Source organism: Python bivittatus, unplaced genomic scaffold, assembly GCF_059951505.1.
Source record: "Python bivittatus isolate LINGU-HERP-01145 unplaced genomic scaffold, Pbiv_v1 ctg000840_np1212, whole genome shotgun sequence".
Classification (NCBI taxonomy): domain Eukaryota; kingdom Metazoa; phylum Chordata; class Lepidosauria; order Squamata; family Pythonidae; genus Python; species Python bivittatus.
The window spans coordinates 38223082-38244812 of NW_028277113.1; the positions used below are offsets into that span (position 1 = coordinate 38223082).

The 21731-nt window shown below is 36.1% G+C and overlaps 1 protein-coding gene across 4 annotated transcripts in view; it reads left to right on the forward strand.

Annotated features, from left to right (window-relative positions):
* Window positions 1–21731, forward strand: part of LOC148213733 (uncharacterized) — a 228929-nt gene that overhangs the window by 6909 nt on the left and 200289 nt on the right. The window contains exons 2-4 of one of the 4 annotated variants that reach the window (XR_015794045.1): window positions 2350–2422; window positions 4584–4651; window positions 6763–7914. Coding sequence is in view for 1 of the 4 variants with exons in the window: in XM_088130828.1 (XP_087986954.1) it covers window positions 2378–2422 (45 nt within the window). In the remaining 3 variants the exon portion in view is untranslated. Of the gene's footprint in view, window positions 1–2349; window positions 2423–4583; window positions 4652–6762; window positions 7915–21731 lie in introns of those variants that run through there. The other 3 variants (XR_015794043.1, XR_015794044.1, XM_088130828.1) reach the window with 3 other exon arrangements.

Here is a 21731-nt window from a genome sequence, read left to right on the forward strand (position 1 = left end):
TACATTTCATTTACGACTAATACAAGTATTAACAATTAAAACTAGTACATATCTTTTTTTTTTTGGTAGCTGTATAACTTATTTAATAGTTTACACAAGCCAAAAGTATCCTGTAAAATATCATGGAGATCTTTAATATTTTGATGGAGCAGTTTATTTGTAGCACACCTTTGATCTGCCTGGAGCATGGCATTTCCTGTTACATATAACTTTGAAAAGGCTATTTTTTTGCACTTTGGGGAGCACTGGTATTTATCCTTGTCATCTTGAATATTTAAATATTTTCAGTTTAACTTAAATAAGCACTTTCATATATTCTACTTTTTAGGTAATTTGATTTTGTTTATCTTTGGTGAGATTGGTGTATCTCCCAGGGAGGCGAGGATGCTGATTCAGCTAGCCTCTTTGCCACATAGACAGGAAGTTGCACTATTTAAATTATTTCATGTTTGCATTTTTACCTTTTAATCACCTGAAAGGCATTAAAAGTTATAAAAGCCCTATCTCTTATACTTCCATAAGGGGTATGGGATATAAACCCTGAAGGATAGGTGGTGGCAGTAGGAACTACCACCTATGTATTAATTTCTATCCCAAAGCAGGAAGCTAGGCCAGGTTATGAAGTCCCGTATGGGTGAGGATGTTTGAGAACTTTAGTCTTTTAAACTATGGATTCAGCTGTCCATTAAACAAACATAGGATTGCATTTTCTGTTCAGTAGTTAAAATGGTAATTCCTGTGTAATTAGGAATTAATTTATGTATACCATAATTATATACAACAACATGAACACTGTTAAACCCAGTTGTTGAAATGATAAAGCCAAGTTGTATGTAATAAAATTATATTAGAAAAGTTGCAGAAGTGGTCTCCTACATTCTAACTAATGTGTTGACAATGTGTGATAAAATTCTGTTTTAAGTGATCTTGAGGAAAACTCTCTAAATTGTTTAATGGTAACTTTTTTTTTTTTTTGGTTTAATGGTAACATTTTTTTTTAATTATTTGGGGGGTTGATTTAGGTATATGAGTTTCACCATCTTTGTTCTATGGATCTTCTTTAGTCTGGTTGCAGGTGATGTGATATAGCCATCATGATCTATAGCTTATACCAACTTTCCCCAGCCTAGTACTTTCCATAGATAGGTAGATGGATATATATGTTGTTAGAGAACCTCTGCCTTGAATTAGAGAAGAGAAAAATCTATGCTATTCTCTAAGCAGCATTTTACAACTGTTTGTCTATGGTTTCTGTTGGATCATCTGTACATTGGGCACTGAGGGTAGTCCTTAGTAGTTATTCCTATCTTTCTTGGAGTGGTATTATAGAAAGGCTATTGTTAATGCCTGGAACCTTTGGCCTATGAAACTTTTAATCTACATGGAATTTGTAAAAAATCACAGAAACTATCAATATACTGCTGACACTCATTTATGTCACTTTGTAGTATTCTTGGGAATTATCAGCAATGAATTATGAGGCATAATACACTAAAATTAAATCTGGCAAGTTGTAAATTCTTTTTATCAGTTCTTTTTATTTCATTCTGGGTGTTCTTCTAGCTTTGGAACAAGTTGTATGCTCTGAACATTCACATTTGTGGTTTGGACGGTCTGGATTTTAAAGTTGTGAATAATTTTCAAGCTGTGCCAGCTATGCCCTAGTCATATTTCACTTGATTATTATAATACACAGTATATGGATTGTCTGTTAAAACCATTCAAAAATTTCAGCACTGTAGCCAGCCTGGCACAGTACAGGGCTTGTAGCCCAGGTTTCTGGAAGGACCAGCTTTATTCAGCCACTAAGATCTTCCAAAAATGCTCTTTCTGCAATGCTTCACCTTGATTTCCCCAGTTATCTGCTTGTGTGTATGTGTGCGCGTGCACATGTGTGCGTGCACAGAAATAGTTAAAAGTGAGAAAGTCAGAGAAGCGAATCAAACTCTGGCAACAACTTTTAAAGTAACTGTACTTAACCTTCTGGGAGGTGCAGCTGCTTTAATGCTTTGAGGAGGGGTGCTTTGTTTGCACAAATGCTCTTTGCAAAGCACCCCTTCAACATTTTTTTGCATAGCCCAGCAAACATCACATATGAGAAACTGCCTCATGTCAAACTACTGGTCCATCTAGCTCCATTACACTTCCATAATTTCAGACAGGAGTCTTTTTGGAGTAATCTATGATGTATTACATTTTAAAAAGATAATAAAGAGAAATAACAAAACCAGAAATTGTAGCTTGTTTTAAAATACAGCTAAATAATAAGGTACTCTTTGGAAGTTCTACTTTTAAAGTCAAAATAATTATTTCTGCAAGAGGAGAAAATGTAATCCTCTTTTTTTACAGAAGGGAGCTCTCTCTGAATTTTCTCCAGATGATGAAGACTCAGTCATGTTTTGGCCATGCATCATCACTGATTGTAAGTTGGACAGCATTATCACTGTTCTTCTATAAATGGATTGGACAGGATGTGACTCATGACCCAACTAGTGAAGCTTTTAGTCACCTTGAATTATAAGTTCTTCTTGAAGGACCACTTGGTTCAGATGTTAGCAAAAGGAGATTAAGTCATAAGGAAATGTATCATCACCTCTGCTATCTAAATAAGGCTTAAGTAGGGATTAATTAAGTGTCTGAAATTACCTTTTGTGCTGGTGTGAATTTCACTGTACATTAATTTTAACTAGGAAGAATGCAGGCTAATAAATCTGAACACTAAAAATTCATACTGTCCAGAGTCCAATAGCAGAGGGCCACAGGGTGCTAACAAGGGATACTGATCACCAGCTTCCTGACATCTGTTAACAAGTGAGTCTCCAGCTATGCATAAAGGAATACAAAAGCTGAAACTCTGTTCTGCAGTGTCCAGAAAACCAACATCCTATTTAACAGGAAACTGAATCTAAAAGCAAATATCCTGACCAAGGTCACCTGGAGAACCCTGAATCAAGAACTGCAGGTTGGAGTTCTTGAATTGGTCAGATTCCCAACCTGATGCTTAAATAAGCAAAATATATCAAGCCATTAAAAATCATAAGTCATTAATAAACCAAGAACCTCTAAAGTAATAATAAGCAAAAGAAATTAGATGTGACATTATAATAGGAGCTGCACAAATATGCGATTTTTAGCCATTCCTAAACAAGGAAATTAAAGGATTGGGCTTCTGGTTTGTGTGTGTGTGTGTGTGTATGTGTATAAATGAGTTGTTGAGGGCTGCTAGTGATATCTTGGGTGAACCCTCCAATATATGTGGTAGATGGCACTGGCTAATGTGAGAAAGATCTGGTTGCCACTGTCCCATAGAACTGATGTCTCATTTCATAATAGTTCAAGAACCCTTCACTATATTCTACAGATTCCGCAGAAGTCCATATCGTCTTTAACACTTGAAATACAGGTAGTCCTCACTTCACTATGATAATTGGGACCAGAATTTCTGTTGCTAAGCGATGCGGTCGTAAAGTGCACATGACTGCATTGCTTAGCAGCAGCAAGGAATAAGCAGTTAAACAAGGATCATGGTTCATTAAACAAGGTCCTTCTCGTAACTTCCTGGTGGCTTCCCACAAGCAAAGTCAGTGGAGAAACCGGCAGGAAATTGCAAGTTGCAGGCAGCTTGCAAGCAGGCCAGCAGGCAGATAAATGGCTGCTGCCGGATGGGGGAAGGTGTGTGGGTGGTTGCAGTGGTGCACGAGAGCAATTTCGGGCCCAGGGGAGCTGCTGCTGGGTGGGGGAGACTTACTGGAGCAACTTGCGACCTTCCCTGCCAGCTTCCCCATTGTCAGCCTTACCAGGTAGACCAAACAGGGAATATCACCAGATAAGTTAATTCTACTTCATTGTAAAGCTACATTTAACAGAATCTTGCAAGTTTGAAAGTACATTTCTCCCGCCATCTCCCTTACAGCCTGGGAAACTAGGGAGGGTCCCTTCTGAGCCTCTTGCCTTGCCCACTATCTGAGACTGTGCTGTCTCTTATCTGACCATTCTCTTCACCCAGTCTCCCATGGTCCTTCCCACATACCATTACACCCATTGTCTTTGCGCTGCAACCATCATAAGTGTGAGCCAGTTACCAAGCACCCAGATCATGATCACATGACCATAGGGTGGTACAATTGGCAGAATTTCGAGGACCGGTCATAAGTACCACTCATTCAGCACCATCACAACTTTGAACGGTCACTGAATGAGTCATCGCTAAGTGAGGACTACTTGTATTGGACTACTGACAACTGAGTCACAAATTGTCAGGCACAGGCACAGTCCTGTTTTTGTTGAGTTAGAATTACATCCTAATGAGATTTTGCCATAAATAATTGAATGGGATTTCAGATAAAATTCAGTTTTTAAACCTACAGTTGTATATCCTTATTTAGGACAAAACTCCACTGAAGTCTGAGTAAACATGGATGGTTATTTTGTAAGCCATTGGATGACTCACCTACCATGTTCCCGTAACATGAATATATTTTGAGTTTAGAGGGGTTGTGCCTAACTAAGTATGCTTAAGATTCAGCTTTAGGAATAAGACTTCTGATTTGATATATATGATTGTATTGTTAATTTCTACACAGAGAACCCAGCACTCATACCTGGTGCTGGAAGTCATACCTTCTGGTCATGGATTTACGTATATCATAAGGTGTGAAATTTTACTTTTTTCTACATTTATATGAGTTAGTTTAAACAGAAGAGTCATAGGAATTCCACTTTGACAAGTGCCTTATTATATAGGCCCGCATGGTGACCTTTACTACTAAATACTCCCATAGCAGCTCTAGCAGAGTGACATTTGAGATGGTAGCTAGTAAATCTGTTTTGTGGATATTGAGATGAGATGATTAAAAATTGGTGACATGAAGATAAACAATTAGCATTTTCAGAAACATTTCTTCTGGTCTTGACATTTGCAAAAGCAAAATATTTTGTAGAGTTTTCTCAGTAACAAAATATGACATGTACTAAAATGTAATTTCTTTTTCAAATTTAAATACACTTACTTTCTCTTCCTGAAATTGTCCTAACACTTAGTCCTCTTTTGCATCTTAGCTCTAGATAAGTACCCTCCCTTCTTATTGGAAGGAAGGAAATAGATCTGTGGAGCATGCAGAGATTTTTCTTCTCTATGCGTTTGCAGGACTGAAAAATGTTTCTGAGTTGCATATTTGAATAAAGTCTTAAACACTGACAACAAACTGAGATTTATAAAAATCATTTAGAGCTTTATGAAAAAAACTATTTTTTCTTAACATTTAAGCAAAACCAAAATAAATAGCACGTCTAGTAAAACTTAAAATCAGTCTGTTTAAAAATGCATCTTGAAGCATTGTACACATTCTTCATTCTCACCTCTGTCTCCTCTGTTTCTGTGGGTAAGAGACAACTCTCACTCTAAAGTAGTAAAATTAGCTTTTATTATTCTTTTCCAACCCAACAGAACGTTGTAAAGAAATTATGTAAAAGGAGTCATGACTATGTTGGCGTGATAGCTCTCCAGAAACTGAACAGAACAGGAACAAATTTGATTTGCAGGATAAAAGATAGCAAAGGAAAGCTTGAGCTGAATTGGGTAAAGGGTGCAGTGGAAAAAAAAAATCCAGAAACATTTCTCCAGGACTCAGCAACTTTAAGATATGTGTATGCTGGCTGGGGAATTCTGGGAGTTGAAGTCCATACATCTTAAAGTTGCTGAGGTTGAGAAACACTGCTCCAGGACATCCCTATAGGAGATAGGTTGAGCAGCATTTTGGTGACTGTTCTGGTTGAAGCCCCCTTCCTCTTCTGGTCATGTAACCAAGATGGGAGCATATGCAACTCACCCCTTGCTTCCCAGTGTACACACATAGTTACAGTTACAACAGATTATTTTATTACACAGAAGAAAATAAAGATGCTTCCCAGTGGCCACTGCTGGTAAAGGGGTTGGAAAGAATCAAAGTGCTTTGCATGCTTTCTTTACCTTGTTATTTTAAGTGTATTTATATCCTTTTATTTAGCAAGTGTGATTACCACTTCTGGCTTGACTAAATGGAAAACACATGCACAGATACCTTGCAGCACAAATGATTACAATGCAGTTATAACTTCTTAAAAGCTAAGAAGTTTACGCTAGCTTAATGAAATACAGTACAGTACATTCAACAAGAGCACAAGCTCTTCAGAGCCTAGTGAAAAGGCTAAGTTAAAGCGTTTCAGTCTTTCTTATCCAAGAAGATGGGTTAATATTATACTTAAGTTTGGCTTTGAAAGACTTTATTTTTACCATTATTACTGTTATACATATATGTAACATTCACGCAGTTACAGCGGGCCTCTCACGAGTGAGGGGAAAGAAGACACCAAACTGATTCTCCTTCGGGGGGGATAAGAGCACCCAGACCGGAGTCTGGAAACCTCTTTTATTGAGTACATCAGAGGGCAGGGTTAAGCATATTATACGTCACACTACCTAATACAAACTCATAACCATATATAGTAATACATAAAACACAAGGGATCATGTGCTCCAATTGAGCACGTGACACGCTGCAGGGGCTTGCCTCCTGAAATTTGAGGCTTTTCCATGCTAGCTTCCTTGTTAGTGTTCGACTGATTTTACTAGTCTGCACTGACAGAAATGCCTAGCATGTGATGGGGTGTTATAATGCAACACATATATACATATACATATACATATTTGGTCAACTCAAGGCGGCAAACAAACTTTTTACCTTTTTTACAATCCTTTTATTGTTTATTTCTTTACCTGGGCAGAACAGAAACCACTGTTGGATCATTCTTCCCTTTGGACCAAAAGTCCTCTCCCTCTCCAAATGATTTGGAGGATGTTCAAGAGGAAGGCGAGCAAAGGAAATACATCGGACAGTGAAATTAGCCAATGTGATACAGTACTTGTTTTTTTCTTCTTTTTCTTTTTTTCCAAAATGATTTGATTAGAAATAAGTTCAATTAATGTAGTGCATGGTATTGTAATTCCAAGCTTTGATAACTAGATTTTTTGTCTTGTGTATTTCATTATTTAAAAACTGTAGGTGATTTTCAAAGTATAAAATACATACAGTAAATTTCCATATGGACTAATCTGTACCAGTTATTCTTCATAGAACAAATCCTGGACAATGCCTTTGTCCTGTATCCCATCTTTTATTAAAAGCTTAAAAAATAAAATAGATTTTATAACATGCTTGAAAGATGTCCAGGCCTTTATTTTGGCTGTCAGTCTACATGGTGCTGTTATTGGCAATCCAATTATTAACTGAAATAGCAATCCTGTGATTGCTTTCTCATCAGCTTTTAGCTGACATATGGAATCATATCTTTTAGCTATACTCTTGCCACAAACTCAAGTCTGGCTTATGGTATTAGCCTATTGCTATGATAAAACGTTTCATAATTTTTGTTCTTGAAGGTGGTCCAGTTATTGCAACAACTACTTTAAGTAGTTCTGAGAGGACTTAGGTTCAGGAAAGTGTAAGTTGGGTCAACTACTAACACTATTAATTTACATATGGGTCTTCAGAAGCAAGATCTTTTCACTTTAAAGGGATAATTTATCACATTTAATTGGAAGAAAACTCCACTGCCCTCAGTGAAAATTATTCCTGAATATTTGGGCTGCACAAATTATTTGTAGAGAAGCTTCACTTGTGGCATTTCCACAAGCAAAGTCTTCTTTCAAAGTCACCCTTCAAACCGTGGAAATGGCTTCACCTACTTAAAGCCTGACTTGTCATGGCTGCTTTGAGGAAGCTCATTTGCACATGAAAATGCATGCAGAAACAATATTCAGTCTTAATGAGTAAATATTTACATTTGTTAATGTAAGATTTATAAATTTATAAATGTTACAATTGTTACCTAATTTAAAATGTGGAGGAAAATCTGTGGTATTCCATTAAATATTTTAATAAAAGGAAGAAAGTGGTTGTGTTCTTATTATTGCAATCTGTTTGTACTTAAATCGTACTTAGCTGGAAAAAGACCTTCTCTGTGACCTCACCTAGAAATGGTCTCCCTGTCTCAGAAAATTCATTAGGTCCCTTCTTAGTCTTTTACCAAATATCTCTTCCCTCAGACATCTGTCTTGTTGGATTAGTAGAATATTTATGCTGTGATTCCCTTGCTCTAAATTAGATTAGGTAGAAGGAACTTATGAGAAAACATACTATTAAACAACCATTTTCTACCAGTTTCTTCCATAGGATAGGTCTATAATATCATTTCTACAATAGTAATGAAGCATTTAGGGATGTGGCTACTGAAAGGACTTTCAATCTCAAATTTCTTGAGTGTTGCATAATTGTGTGAGAAATATATTCTTTGATTTTTGCTTTAGGGGGTTATGTAATATCTGGTAGCAGCATACAGGAAGTCCCCAGTTTAAGAACGAGTTCCATTCCCAAGGTCTGTCCTTAAGTCAAATTTGTATGTAAGCCAGAACAGTATTATCGTATAATACTGTGTAAGTATTATCGTGTAACCATTATGTGTTTAACTCGAATCATTGTGCATTTAAGTCGATTTTTGCTAACATAGGCTCCATTCTTAACTATGGGTCATTTGTAACCTGGGCATTCTTAACCTGGGGACTACCTGTACTTTTGCCATCTCATAGGAACATAAATGAAGTATTTAACAGAAAAGCAACCATTGGTTGTGATTTATGACTTGGAAGCAATAAATAGCTCACTATCATTGAATGTAGTCATTTTCTGAGATACAAAGGTATATTCAACATTGCTTGTATTGCTGAAAAAAAGTTGAGTCTGGCAGAATTAGAAAATAGGATATCTTCTTAAAAAATCTTATGCCCTGAAGTTTTTGATAAATGTATTGTGTGTGGCTTTTGCTATGTATTCTTCTGAAAAAAAAATTCTTTTGCTTCCTTTTATAATCCATAATGCTAGCTTTATACGGTAATAAGAAGAGAAGTAAATGATCAAGAGAACTGCTTTCCTATAAAAGGAAAAGTAAACCAAGAGTAGTTGCTTCAAAAAAAAAGTATGATAAGTTGCTACAAGTGTTCTGTCACCTGTCCTCTGCTACCTTTGTATGGGCTGTTACAGAATTTGAACTCTGACCACTCCTTTTCAAAATAATCCAAATATCATGTCATTAGACCGACAGGCCATACCTGCTTGAAAATGTGAACCCTTTCTTTCCGCACTATAATCTGGTCTGTAATTCCAGGGACTTTCATGATCAATAACTATAGAATTTGTCCAGATTCCAGGAAGCAGTCTTATCAAAAGTCTTATACAGTGTTTTATTTTATTTTATTTTATTTTTCCTTTCTGAAATACTCATAGCCTGGAGGCTACTGTAGGATTTTAGTCCTGTGTTTATAAACCCAAAACTAGGATTTGTTTAGCACGGAAGAATTTTGGTTTTTTAACTGATCACAATTTTGGTGTTCTAAGATTATGGTCATAATTGTCTCATTTATATAGAATCATTTAATTTTGGGTAAAGGTATAAACTAGTATATCCCCTCATTAAATGTTCTCCAGCAAGAATGCTGATAGGAAGTTGACACAAAATGGATATCCTTTTATATCAATGACTCTAATCTTTAGAGTCCAGGGTTCCCAATTTTATAAACACAAAAATCTAAAAAAAGGGAATTGTACATGGAGAGCCATGTTACTCCATGATAGCCCAAAATCAGGAGGAGTCTGGTGAGCCCCTTTTCAGACTGCCAGACAAACAGGTCAAAATTCATGCAAAAAAGTCAATAGACGTAAGTTTGACACCAGAGACTCACAACCAGGCTTCTTCTGATCTAAGAAAAGGGAAAAGACACAATTAAGTTGCATTAAATTTTGTTGGGAAAATGTAGTTGTAATGAATGTAGTATATTGTCTTTTAACATTTTGGCCACATAGTGGGAAAAAGATATTCCTTTCTAGATCTAATTAGTTAAGGTAGGAGCTATGATGCCTTGCATTTCTAGATCCAGTTACCGCAAATGGGTATATTGCTAAAACTAGTACAGTAAGTGACTAAAAATATGCAGGTTCTTTAGCAATTAGTGTGCAGGGCTTATGAAAGTTAGAAGGATAGAAACAGTGAGAGAAAACAGTTGCAATATGATTTGGAGCAAAAACATTGGAAAGACAGCTGTGAATTTTTAGTTTTTCTTTTGGAATCTGATATAAATCTAGTAGTTATGCTCTCTGCTTTAGAAATATGCTTGATTCCATTAGGTTCTACTACTATATTTATGTTCTTCATTATTTAAAGAAAACTAAGCCTTTCATTAGTGATCCTCAATTTGTCAGTGTTAAGAAAAGTAAGAAGCGCTTAACTATTTATAATAAATTTCCATTTTTTCTATTATCAGTCAGCATTATGTATACTTGCCCATGGTTACCTTCAATAAAGCATAGATAAACAAGAAAAGATTACATGCGTAATGAACTACTACATAGGCTTACATGAAAATCTCCCATTACGTATAATCAGGCTTACTTTCTGTTGAACCGTCATCATCAATATCATCTATATTACTGATACAGGGATGGAGTGTCTCAAGTAGATCTGAGACCAAGAGTAGCTATAATAAATATTTATCTACTTTAATTAATAATGGACAGTGCACTAGAATAGTGATAAGAGCAACTGGAATGCAGTTTCTGAATGTTAAATTAACTTTCATTTTAAACAAGTTATTTTAGGGATAAAAATGCTACAGTGTAGATTATAATAAATTAAATACACTGCATGAATCTGGAGCAAAGGTTTAATAACACAAATTTCAGTTTCAAAATGTAATTATCAATGATTTTTAACTGTAAAAATATGAGGAACATTACTGTTACAAGAGAATGATCTAGGCACTTTTTAAAAAGATCAACTAAAGAAAAACCAACTGCTGGCGTTCACTTCCCACGCATTTTTATGCTGTTTTTAAGAGACTATATACTTGCAAAATACAAATGCAGGGACTGATGTTTGTATTTGAAAGCAACATCTCTTTTCTTTGAGTGAATCTCATTTAGTAATCTTAACACGGCTTAGGTTGTAGAGCAAGAAAGCTACTTTTTAAAGTATAATTTGCAAGAATTGTCTATTTTCTACTTGCTGTTGGACTATCAAACCACTGCTCTGGATGAATCTCCAACAAAAAAACCCTGTAATATCAGAATCTCAGCAGACTATCGAATACACGTGACTGTCCCCCAGAACTTGCTGCTTTTGTCAAAATGACAAAACAGTGTTGTGCTGTTGCAATTGAAATTCCACCCCTTTAGTACACACATGCAACATCACTATACATGTACAAAAGGGTCAGAGCTTGCAATGGCACGATGCCCCTTTCATTATTCTGCTTCCCCCCACCCCACAGCTGTTGACTAAGCAGGATCTTTTGAATGCAAGAACACAGGTTCTGCCGTTGAGTCATGTCTCTCCTTGATTCATGGTATATCACCTCAGCACATATCACTGGTACTAATTTCTTTTTTCCAGACCCTCAGAATATGAAATCTTTATGAGAATGCAAAATGGCATGTCCTTAGTTTTGATCAGCCAAATGTTGATGCAAAGTATTTGTGGATTTGCTGCAACCTAATTATAATTTTCCTTCAGATTTATTTGTCATGTGGAAAACTTCCACAAGTAGATAAAGGCCGCATAGTAGCTACCCAGGCTGAAATGAAACAATGATGGGGAATGGAGTTAATTATGTAACCAAAGGCAATAGCACACCTGTGGAAAGCTTCTCTGGCATGTCCCCATCATCATCACCATCATCATCATCATCATCATGTTCGTTTATTAAACTTGTATGCCACCCAATCTCCAATGATTCTGGGTGGCTATCATTTATTTTTTTAAAAATACACAGTTTATGGGGAGCTTCAAAGCAAAGTGCCAGTCTCCAACATCATCTGTTTTTACAAAAATCCTTTTGAGCCTCATATAGATCCCAGGTATTATTATAAAATGAGTATGATGGGTGGCTATAGTTCAGTGTTTTGTTGGAAGTATGTGTTCCTGGACAAAAAAAGGAAGACAGAAGTAAGCTAAGATAGTAGGAAGTGTTCTGGGAGAAAGCTATGGGGATCAATGTCAATGGGGTTTGCTGTCTGGTAAATGGATATTTTGTGTTGGCTTATTTATGATGACATTTTGTGAGAGCACCTACAACTTCTTGCATATTCAAAGGGTACACATTAGTTCAAAAAAGATTACCAGGTGTAGAAAGATCCTTCATACATTGCATATGCTTGTAAGGGGCATTAGATCATACAATGTAGATATTCATTGGTAAATTAATATTAATTAACCTATAACTAATACTGCCAGTTCCCTACAAAATATTCTGTTTTGTATAGAAAGCTATTTTCATAAAGAATGTAGCACTCTCACTTTGAATAATGAGATTAATTTTAAAAACAGGCTCAGTTTCAGACTTTTATGTCTGAAGGCAATGACATGATTATTGTTATTGTCTTGAAAGAAAATTAAAAGTTTGGGCTGATGGAAAACACGCCTGCTTGAAACACTTCACTTTCTGTGGTGGTTAAACAGTGATGAGTTGTGCTTAAAACTGATGGGTAAAACAATCTGAGATATGTTTTTAAGAGGATTTTTTTAAGATGGTGTAAATGGCTAATACTGATGTTATAGAGGTTCCTGCTGTAAAAACACTGCACGTTGAGTCTAGAATTTCCTAGAGTTTGCTCTTGGGAATCCCTATCAAGCAAGTTGAAGGACACTGAATAGTTAAGATTATTTTAATCTTACATTCTGCCTCAGATTTAAGAGGAATTATTTAAATAACAATTCTGCTGTAAGTTTCCTGTGCTATTTTTAAAACTACTATCTTTTATACACACACACACACATATATGTGTGTGTGTGTATAAAAAAATAAAATCTCACAATTTGGCAGTACTATTCACTGTTTTCAGCACATGCAATGAGCAACACCAGCCAAATGCTCTTTTTTTTTTTGCCTTGATGTCTGAATTTGTTCCTTTTTCTTCAACAATGAATACTTGATTAATTCAATCTTCTCTCTTTTATTAATATACATTTGAATTACAGCATAGATAACAGTTCTGGTAACAGATTGGATAGCTATTCTACAAATGTAATGGATGAAATTGTAAAGAACTGGAGTATGTGGTAACAAACCATATACTAGCATTCATAGTTAAAATATTTGTTACACAGCATATTTTATATAATATGCAGTTTTCTCACATAAGTATCAAATACTAGAGGGGTGTACCACTGAACTACTCACAGTCTTGGGAAAAGTAAGGTTTACATCTCATAGCTGTGAAGCTCAGTAGGTAATCTGAGGCCAATTGCTATCTCTTTGCCTGATCATCCCATATGGCAATTGTTAATATAAAATGGGAGAAAGACGGAAACTTCTGGGGGCAGCTCCTTTTGCTCTGGAGGGAAGGTTGATTATAAATATCAATAATTCCTTATATAAATATCCATAATTTTTTACATAATACATGAGGAAGATATAACACAGGAATAGCAACAGTTTCAAACTGTAGAAGAAACTGATTTTTCATTAGTTCTATACTGAATACAGTAAGCAAAAAAACCTCAGTCTCTGCCTGTTTATCTGTACATAAAACTTTAAATGTTGATTATCTAATAAGGGTATAAAGGAAGATGAACATTTAATGACTGCAGACACTCTTTCTCCGTATTCTTTTTTTTCCTCTGCAGTGAACGTTCCTAATGTTATTTTAATGGCAGCGCTGTGTGTCTGATGCTTCTATGCGACAGTTTGCTGACATAAAATTATATATTAATTTCAGGAAAACCACTGGAAAGTTTTTTCATGTGTTTCCAAGACATACATTTTAAAATGCCTAAATACTGCTTATGTTGCTCATGGCCTTGCTATTTCATATCTGATTATTTACAATCTTTTTCTTGTTCCTGATTACTGGCAACTCCACTATGTCTATGTCTACCTTTGGCTAGCAAAACACAATAGATACTGTGGTAGCATACAGATTAAAGGTTACTGGCTGCACTGTGTCATATTCTTATATGTGCTTAAGCTAGCTGAGGCTTGTGGAGAAAGCTAAGACTGAAAAACCAGACAAAAGAAAAGAACATGACAAAAGTGTCATACAGCAAAATATTAGATGCACATTTATTTAGAAGCAGACCCATTGGGTTGACTTGAATATATAGGCAGGGAAATGAGCTTAAAATTTAGATTTCTGTGAATTAACAATGACCAAAAAGGAGGATTCAGAATCTGTGCTAAAATGTGGAAGAGAGGAGCTACCACTTACGTGTAGAATTCATCATCCTATCCTTCAACTGCATATTGCATATACTCCATATCCTTTTGAGTTCTTTGCACTTAATTAATTAGTCTGAACCCATCAATTCCTGGCAAATAGAAGGGGTAGAAATGGAAGCAGTAACAGACTTCATTTATTTGGGCTCCAAGATAACTGCAGACAGAGACTGCAGCCATGAAATTAAAAGACACTTGCTCCTTGGGAGGAAAGCTATGGCAAACCTAGATAGCATATTAAAAAGCAGAGACATCACCTTGCCGACAAAGATCCGCATAGTCAAAGCTATGGTTTTTCCAGTAGTAATGTATGGCTGTGAGAGTTGGACCATAAAGAAGGCTGAGCACCGAAGAATTGATGCCTTTGAACTGTGGTGCTGGAGAAAACTCTTAAGAGTCCCCTGGACTGCTAGGAGGTCAAACCAGTCAATCTTAAAGGAAATCAACCCTGATTGCTCATTGGAAGGATTGATACTGAAGTTCAAGCTCAGATACTTTGGACACCTAATGCGAAGAGAGGACTCTTTGGAAAAGATCCTGATGCTGGGAAAGATTGAAGGCAAAAGGAGAAGAGGACGGCAGAGGATGAGAGGGTTAGATAGCATCACTGAAGCAATGAGCATGAAACTGAGCAAACTCAGGGAGGCAATGAAGGACAGGAAGGCCTGGCGCGATATGGTTCATGGGGTCACGAAGAGTCAGACACGACTTAACGACTGAACAACAACAAAATTAGTCTGAATCAATCCATGGTATGATAAAGGCCTTTTCATTGAAGATAGTTTATAATCTATCATGCTGGTTCATGCAAGTTTATAGATGGATAGTTTTTAAGTTCCCAGGCTAGGGTTAAAAAGTGGCTGAGCCAAAATCACCCAAACCAGCCAGCTTTTGTGCCTAAGGGAGGACTAAAACTTGGGTCATCCCCATTCCTAGGCCGGCATCTTAATCACTACACCACACTCCTTCTCAGTTATATATTCCTCTTGGACTTCCTTTATCTTGTGATAATGTCAGAAGGATAGATTTGGATATTCAAGCTCCAATGATATTTCAGTACATTTAACTCAAATATCCCAATATTTGAATAAATTCTAATGACTTGGAAAGCTTTTATGATTTCATAGACATTTGCTTCAAGGTAACATTTATGAAAGCTGATATATCACAATTTATATCTGGTCACTTATAATGTTCATAGAAAAGCACTGTTGTTAGAATCCTCTTATCTCAAGGCAAAATTTGTAGATATTATCATAGAATTTAGCAGGAGCAGGTGAACAGAAGTTTTTCTATTTGATTCTCCGTTAGCAACTGATTCTCGTAGCAAGCATGGACATAATATAACATAGTGAACTCTTCAGAAGTTGAATTTAAAGTAGTATTTTAGCAAGATTAACTGGTTTTGTCAGTTCCTTATTGTAATTTACCTTATTCCAGCTCAAACTCACTTTTCTTTAAAACAAAGATGATTCTCTGAAAACATGCTTGACTCCTGGTGATGACTACCATTTCTATAATTTTGCTTGGTCCTTAAAATATGTTGAGAAGTTCTTTTGCATTCCTGATAGTGTCTGAAACTCAGCTACAAGAGCCCCTTCTTATTTCAGAACATCATTTTGGCCATTCTTCATCTAGCCTTCTGCCACCATTATACTAACAGGCATTTGCCCTGTTGGGATAAAAGAATTTTAGTATAGTGATATCTGTGGTGCTTTTTTAAAGTTGTTTTATCGGTGTGTAGCTCCTCTTTTATTGATTTTGTAATTTTTAAATCCTATGAATAGTGTAGGATAGGCTATAAGTATGTTTCATAAATAAAGTAAATAAAATAATATACTCCAAAGTTTAACATATACCTTTTGTTTGAACGTTGTTTCCTTTACCATGTAAGATTGGCTGTGTTTGATTGTCTCAAAGTCTTATATATTATCCAGCAAAATTTACTGAAGATAAAGAGCATGTATAACTCCAATCTTTCTTTAGGCAGGGTGAGGAAACAGTTGCAAGGAACAGATTTGAGTGTCGTGAGAGAGTTACAAAATATTCACTATTTTAATTTTTTCCCATTTGCCATTACAGCATTTTATGTTGGCCAGAGATGCCAAAATAATTTGGCATAATTTCCCTAATTTGGGGCATTATTACACCAAGATTTTGGTAAACCTGCTCTGGCGCTGAAAGTGTACAGACATAATGGGTATTTGGTAAGGGAACCTAATCAATACTTTAACTAAATTAATAGGGTCCTGCCCAGAAGTATTTACAGTGGTATCTTGACAAATATATAACATATTAATTTTTACATCAAAAAGAAAAGTGTGAGAAAAGAGTCATTTCCGATATAATACTTAAAATTTCATAAAGAATTATTCATAGTGTTTCCCTGCTGATAAGCACCTGTTTTACAGCTGTTGCTGAAAAACACTGATAAAAATTTTATGACAATACAATGCAACAGTTTTTACTGTCTCGAGTTTTCTATGTTTTAATCAAAAGGTGTATAAACAATTTCCCATTACAAAGTACCATTGTAATTATTTTTCTACATCCAGCTGAAGCAGAAGCCCAGCTATATCTTTAGTTGAATTACTCTCTTGGCTTTATAACTTTCAACACAATGGGATTTACATTTATTCCAAACTGAATACCATCATGTTTAATGGAAAATGCTCCCAGGACTTTGCAATTGTATCTTGTATATAAATTGGTAGGCCAGTGACCTTGAGCTGAATTTCAACATGCCTACTTTTATTGTTACTGAAACTCTTTCACCCTTAGTTAATGATACTAATGATACCCATACTGACTCACTTCCACCGTACCACCATTTTCGCTTCCCAAACCCTAAGAAGCAGTTTGAAGGCAATCCCTAATTACAGTATCTTCCCTTCTGTTGACTTGAAATGTTTAGAACAAGGAGTAACCAAGGAATAAAGATCAGAGTCCCACTCCTGATCCTATAGCAAACAAACAGTAAATTATTTCATCTCCACTCTGCACAAGTGTGTGTGTTGTGTGTATGTAGCTAACAGGACCAGAAACCGATGAGATACTAAAGCTTCTTTGGTATTTAAAGGATGATGCTTAATTTCCATCATGGCTTTGTTTAGAACCCAACAAATATATGGAAAGGCTAGCCATCGGGAAGGTGCTCTTGAGAATACAGATTTGGTATGAGGTGACTCTGCAGAAAACAAAACTTCAGATAAGCATTTGGGGGTTGACATCTGCTCATTAGATGCCTATTTATATTGGTTTTAATTTTAATACTAATGCATTATTTATTTGTCAAATTAGAGGTTGATTCACTGGATTCTGGTAATCTGATTTTAACTGTATACCACCATGAGTCCTTGAGAAATAAGGAAGTAGAAAAGTACAGCAAGGAAATAAAACCTAAAGCAGCATATTGCAGCTTTCTCATTTGATTCAACATGTGGCTTGCACGAATGAAACAACCATCACAGATCAAACATTAAAGGCACAGCTTTCATATCACCTACATCAACATTCCTCAGTCTGAAGTCATCCACATAGTTTGGAGTACAATTCCCATTGGCAGTCAATATGGCAATTGGGAAAGGCTGACATAAAAAACAGTGCTTTTTATTTGCACATTTTCAGAGGTAATATAATGAGTCATGGATGAACAGTGTATGGGTGTGCGGATGTTCTTTGAATGCAGGTCCTATAATCCTTCATAACTAGCTATAATGTCTAAGACCAGTTAAAGTTGCATTTCTACAGCATAATGGGGCCACACTTTGCCTATCCTGTTACTGACGCACATACATTTCTGAATTAGATCTAATACATATGTACTGTAGAATTTTCTTCAGGATTTAATTCACATTTCTAGAAGGCAGGTGAGTAATTTTGTGAATATATCTTTGGTAAGCAATAATAATGTTTTCTATTCGTCAAACCTCTGAACTTTTATCACCTCCCCAAGTCAACTTTTAAAATATTCTTTAAGCTCCTAGATGCATTTACAAAGAAATAAAACATTCACTGCCAGTCCATTCTGCAGTTTAATCTCTTAGCAACAACCAACTGTTTCTCAGAAGCTGACATATATTTATCTTTAATTCTGTCAAGAAGAGAGAGGCAATCTTCGATTAAGCATCTTATAGCCAGGATCCTTTCAGGAACACCAATATTGCTGTTAATACTATAGGTAATGCTTGTTAAATGAAAATGAATTATATAGAAACAGCAGACATAAAAACCAATTTAAAGATGAAAACAATATACTTTCTTCACAGGCCAGCAAAGTTAAACGCCAGTAGGTTCAAAAACTTGTATGAATTCTGAAAGTTTGCATATCAATTCAAATTAATTTCCCTAAACCCAGAGTGACTTCAGTTCTATGTAGGATTACTCTATCTGTTCTGCAAAAATCCAGGCAATAACTAGGTGGTAGCAACAAAGGGGGTGGGTGGGGGGAACCTTTTAACTCTTTCCAGATCACTGCACCCTTGTATAGTAGCTCTAGCTGTGAGGTCTATAGCTTCTCCAGCCTTGAAGCACTCCATCTGGTAAGGAACCTTTTAGGACTATGAAAGACCTGGGCAGGGGGCAGCGGGTGGAATACACATTTGAACCATACCTCTCCTCTGTTCTCATGGTATCCTATGTCAATGTAATGTTTGATTCTGTTCTATATTATCTGTTGAAATCACTGTCCTAGAAAATAGAAATCTGCAGTGCAATTTTAAATATTGAAATAACTCTTGGTACTTTATTTTAACTTACTAGTTTTGCTCCCTTGAAAAAAAAGCATTGATTCATCTGATTATTTTATATATTGTATTATTTTGCAGCCCCTCCACCCTCATGTGAGAGACTAGGGCAATTACCTTTTCAAATGGTCCTGGATAGAGTAGCGTGAGTGAGTGAGAGATTTGTGGCCTTGCCTTTTTATAAAATCTGGATCCAGCAGAATTGTGTAAGGTGATGAAAATATTTCTCAAGTGATGCGAACAATCAATACATTACCAGTCAGAGTAGATAGGGACAACATTTGTAAAAAACCAATTAAGAACTGAGCAAGGCATGAATTATATCATACAAGTCTGGCAGGCAGGTATTTAAACTGACATTCTATGAGGGCAAACAAGCAGAAAATAAATATTTGCCAGAAAGGCCTTGTCTGGAGAAATAGTGGGCGAGCCCATCCCTACCTAAGACAGACTGGGTTACCCAAAGGAACTGCGACAAAAACAGACACTGGGTAGAATTGACTGTTTTGAAAACTCTGCTGGCACTCCAAATGTTCTTTGACATTGTTGAAATAGCTACTTCTCAAGCAAACACTCCAAAAGCTAATGGTGTAATAAATGTCTTAGCCTTTACTAATGCTGTGCTGTAAAATTCTTCACTTTTTTCCTGTTCTCCTTCAGTTTAATTTAAAAAAAAAATCCCAAGAGAGTAGAGCATTTCAGTAAAATAGATGGGTATGGGTTTCGTGCATTCATCTTTGTTACCCTGTGAGAAGGGTTTTGCCCATGGCATCCTGCAGTTAAGTTAAATTCTCCAGAGGGAAATACCATAATGCAATGCTTTTCAACCTCAGCAACTCTAAGATGTGTGGACTCCAACTCCCAGAATTCCCCAGCCAGCATGGGTGTCTGGGCAATTCTGGGAATTAAAGTCCATACCTCTTAAAGTTGCTAAGGTTGAAAAACACTGCCATAATGGAATTCCTTCAGATCTGGAAAAATGGCAGCCAGAAATGCTGCTCAGTGAGGGAGATCTATAATAGTAACACACAAAGAAGCCTACTACCAGCATGCCTCATTACCTTGCATTATTAAAAAAAAGCTCTGAAAAAATTAAGAGTTTTAACAATGGTATGAAAAACCAGCAGCCTCCTTCATAAGCAAGGTAATATTTTGAAAAATGGAAGACAATATTTTTTCACTATTCACAATATTCTTGCTATATTAACCACTCTTGTTGACTTAATACAACTTAGTAACACTACCAATAGGCAGGCATGTGACAATATTCTCTTAGACTAATTAAAAACATATAAAAAATAGACTAAAGTGGGTGGGAGGCGAGTCCAAAACATTCAGTAGCAATAAGCTAGGTTCATTTTGTATTTTTGTACTCATGAAAAGGAGACAATCTGTTTGTTTGTTTGTTTATCTGGTCATTTATTTCATTTGTAGGCCACCTTTCCTTCAGGAGTTCAAGGCAGTGTACATAGTAATTCCTCCTCTGGTTTTATACCCACAACATCTTTGTGAGATAGGTTGGGCTGCTTGAAAAGTATTTTAGAGGATGTTTGACTGATCCGTGTTTAAATTTCTTTTCCATGTACCTTTCTGCTTTTAAAATAATTAATTATGAAAAGCATTATTACAGTCCATCCATTCATTTCTCCCACATAGTACATCCTACTCTGTATTTGTAATATGCATTTTAGGTATTCCATTCCAGATACTTGGAGCAGTAATTTCAGTCAGAAATTATCCAGCACTGCTAGTGCAGAAAATGCTATTCTGTCAGGACAGTGAGACTGGCTGGTTGATTTTGATTCTAGTCTTCTCACAATACATTGTTAGTATTAATAATATGCAATGCTGCATTCATCTCTGATGCTTTTGTCAATGAACTCAGAACATTGAATCAGAAAGCATCAGAAAGAATATTCAGTGTTATACATGACAACTGGGATCTAGAGCAAAAGATAGCTGTTTATCCTCACCGCCCCAGCTCCACGCACAGCACTCGGTCTCCAAACGGAAGATTGGATAGGATAAATAGAACAGAGCAAGTCTAAACTGATCGTTATGTTCCTTTTGCCCAGTTTTTCTCTTCCAGATGACATTCAGATTCTTCAGTCTTAAAGACCACTGAGTATGCACAGCCCCACTGTGGTTCCAGCCCCTATATTTAATATTTTCTTTAGCTTTTTTTTTTTTAGTTAAACATGTGTTGTACTTTTTCATAAATATGGCTTACCTCTTTCTTATTTTTTTCTAATCTTCATGAGTACCATTATCAAGCAAGATATTTCCCCATCCTAAATCTATACATTTGATTTTTTTTCCCAAGGGAAGAACTTTGTATAGGTAGTCTTCACTTAATGACAACAATAGGGACCAGAAAATTGGTTGTTAAGTGGGGCGGTAGTTAAGCAAGTCATGTGACCAGACCTGATTTTACGACCATTTGTATGATCACCATAAGCAAATCACTGCTGTCATTAAGTGAATCACGTGGTGGTTAAGTGAATCCAGCTTCCCCAATGGACATTTTTTGCCGGAATCTGCTTAATGACCAGGGTGATTTGCTTAACAACCATCATAAAAAAGGTTGCAAATCACAATCATATCACCACAGGGGACGGTATGATGGTTTGCGACGGTCGTAAGTGCGAGTACAGGTTGTAAAGTGCTTTTTCCGAGACAGTTGTAAC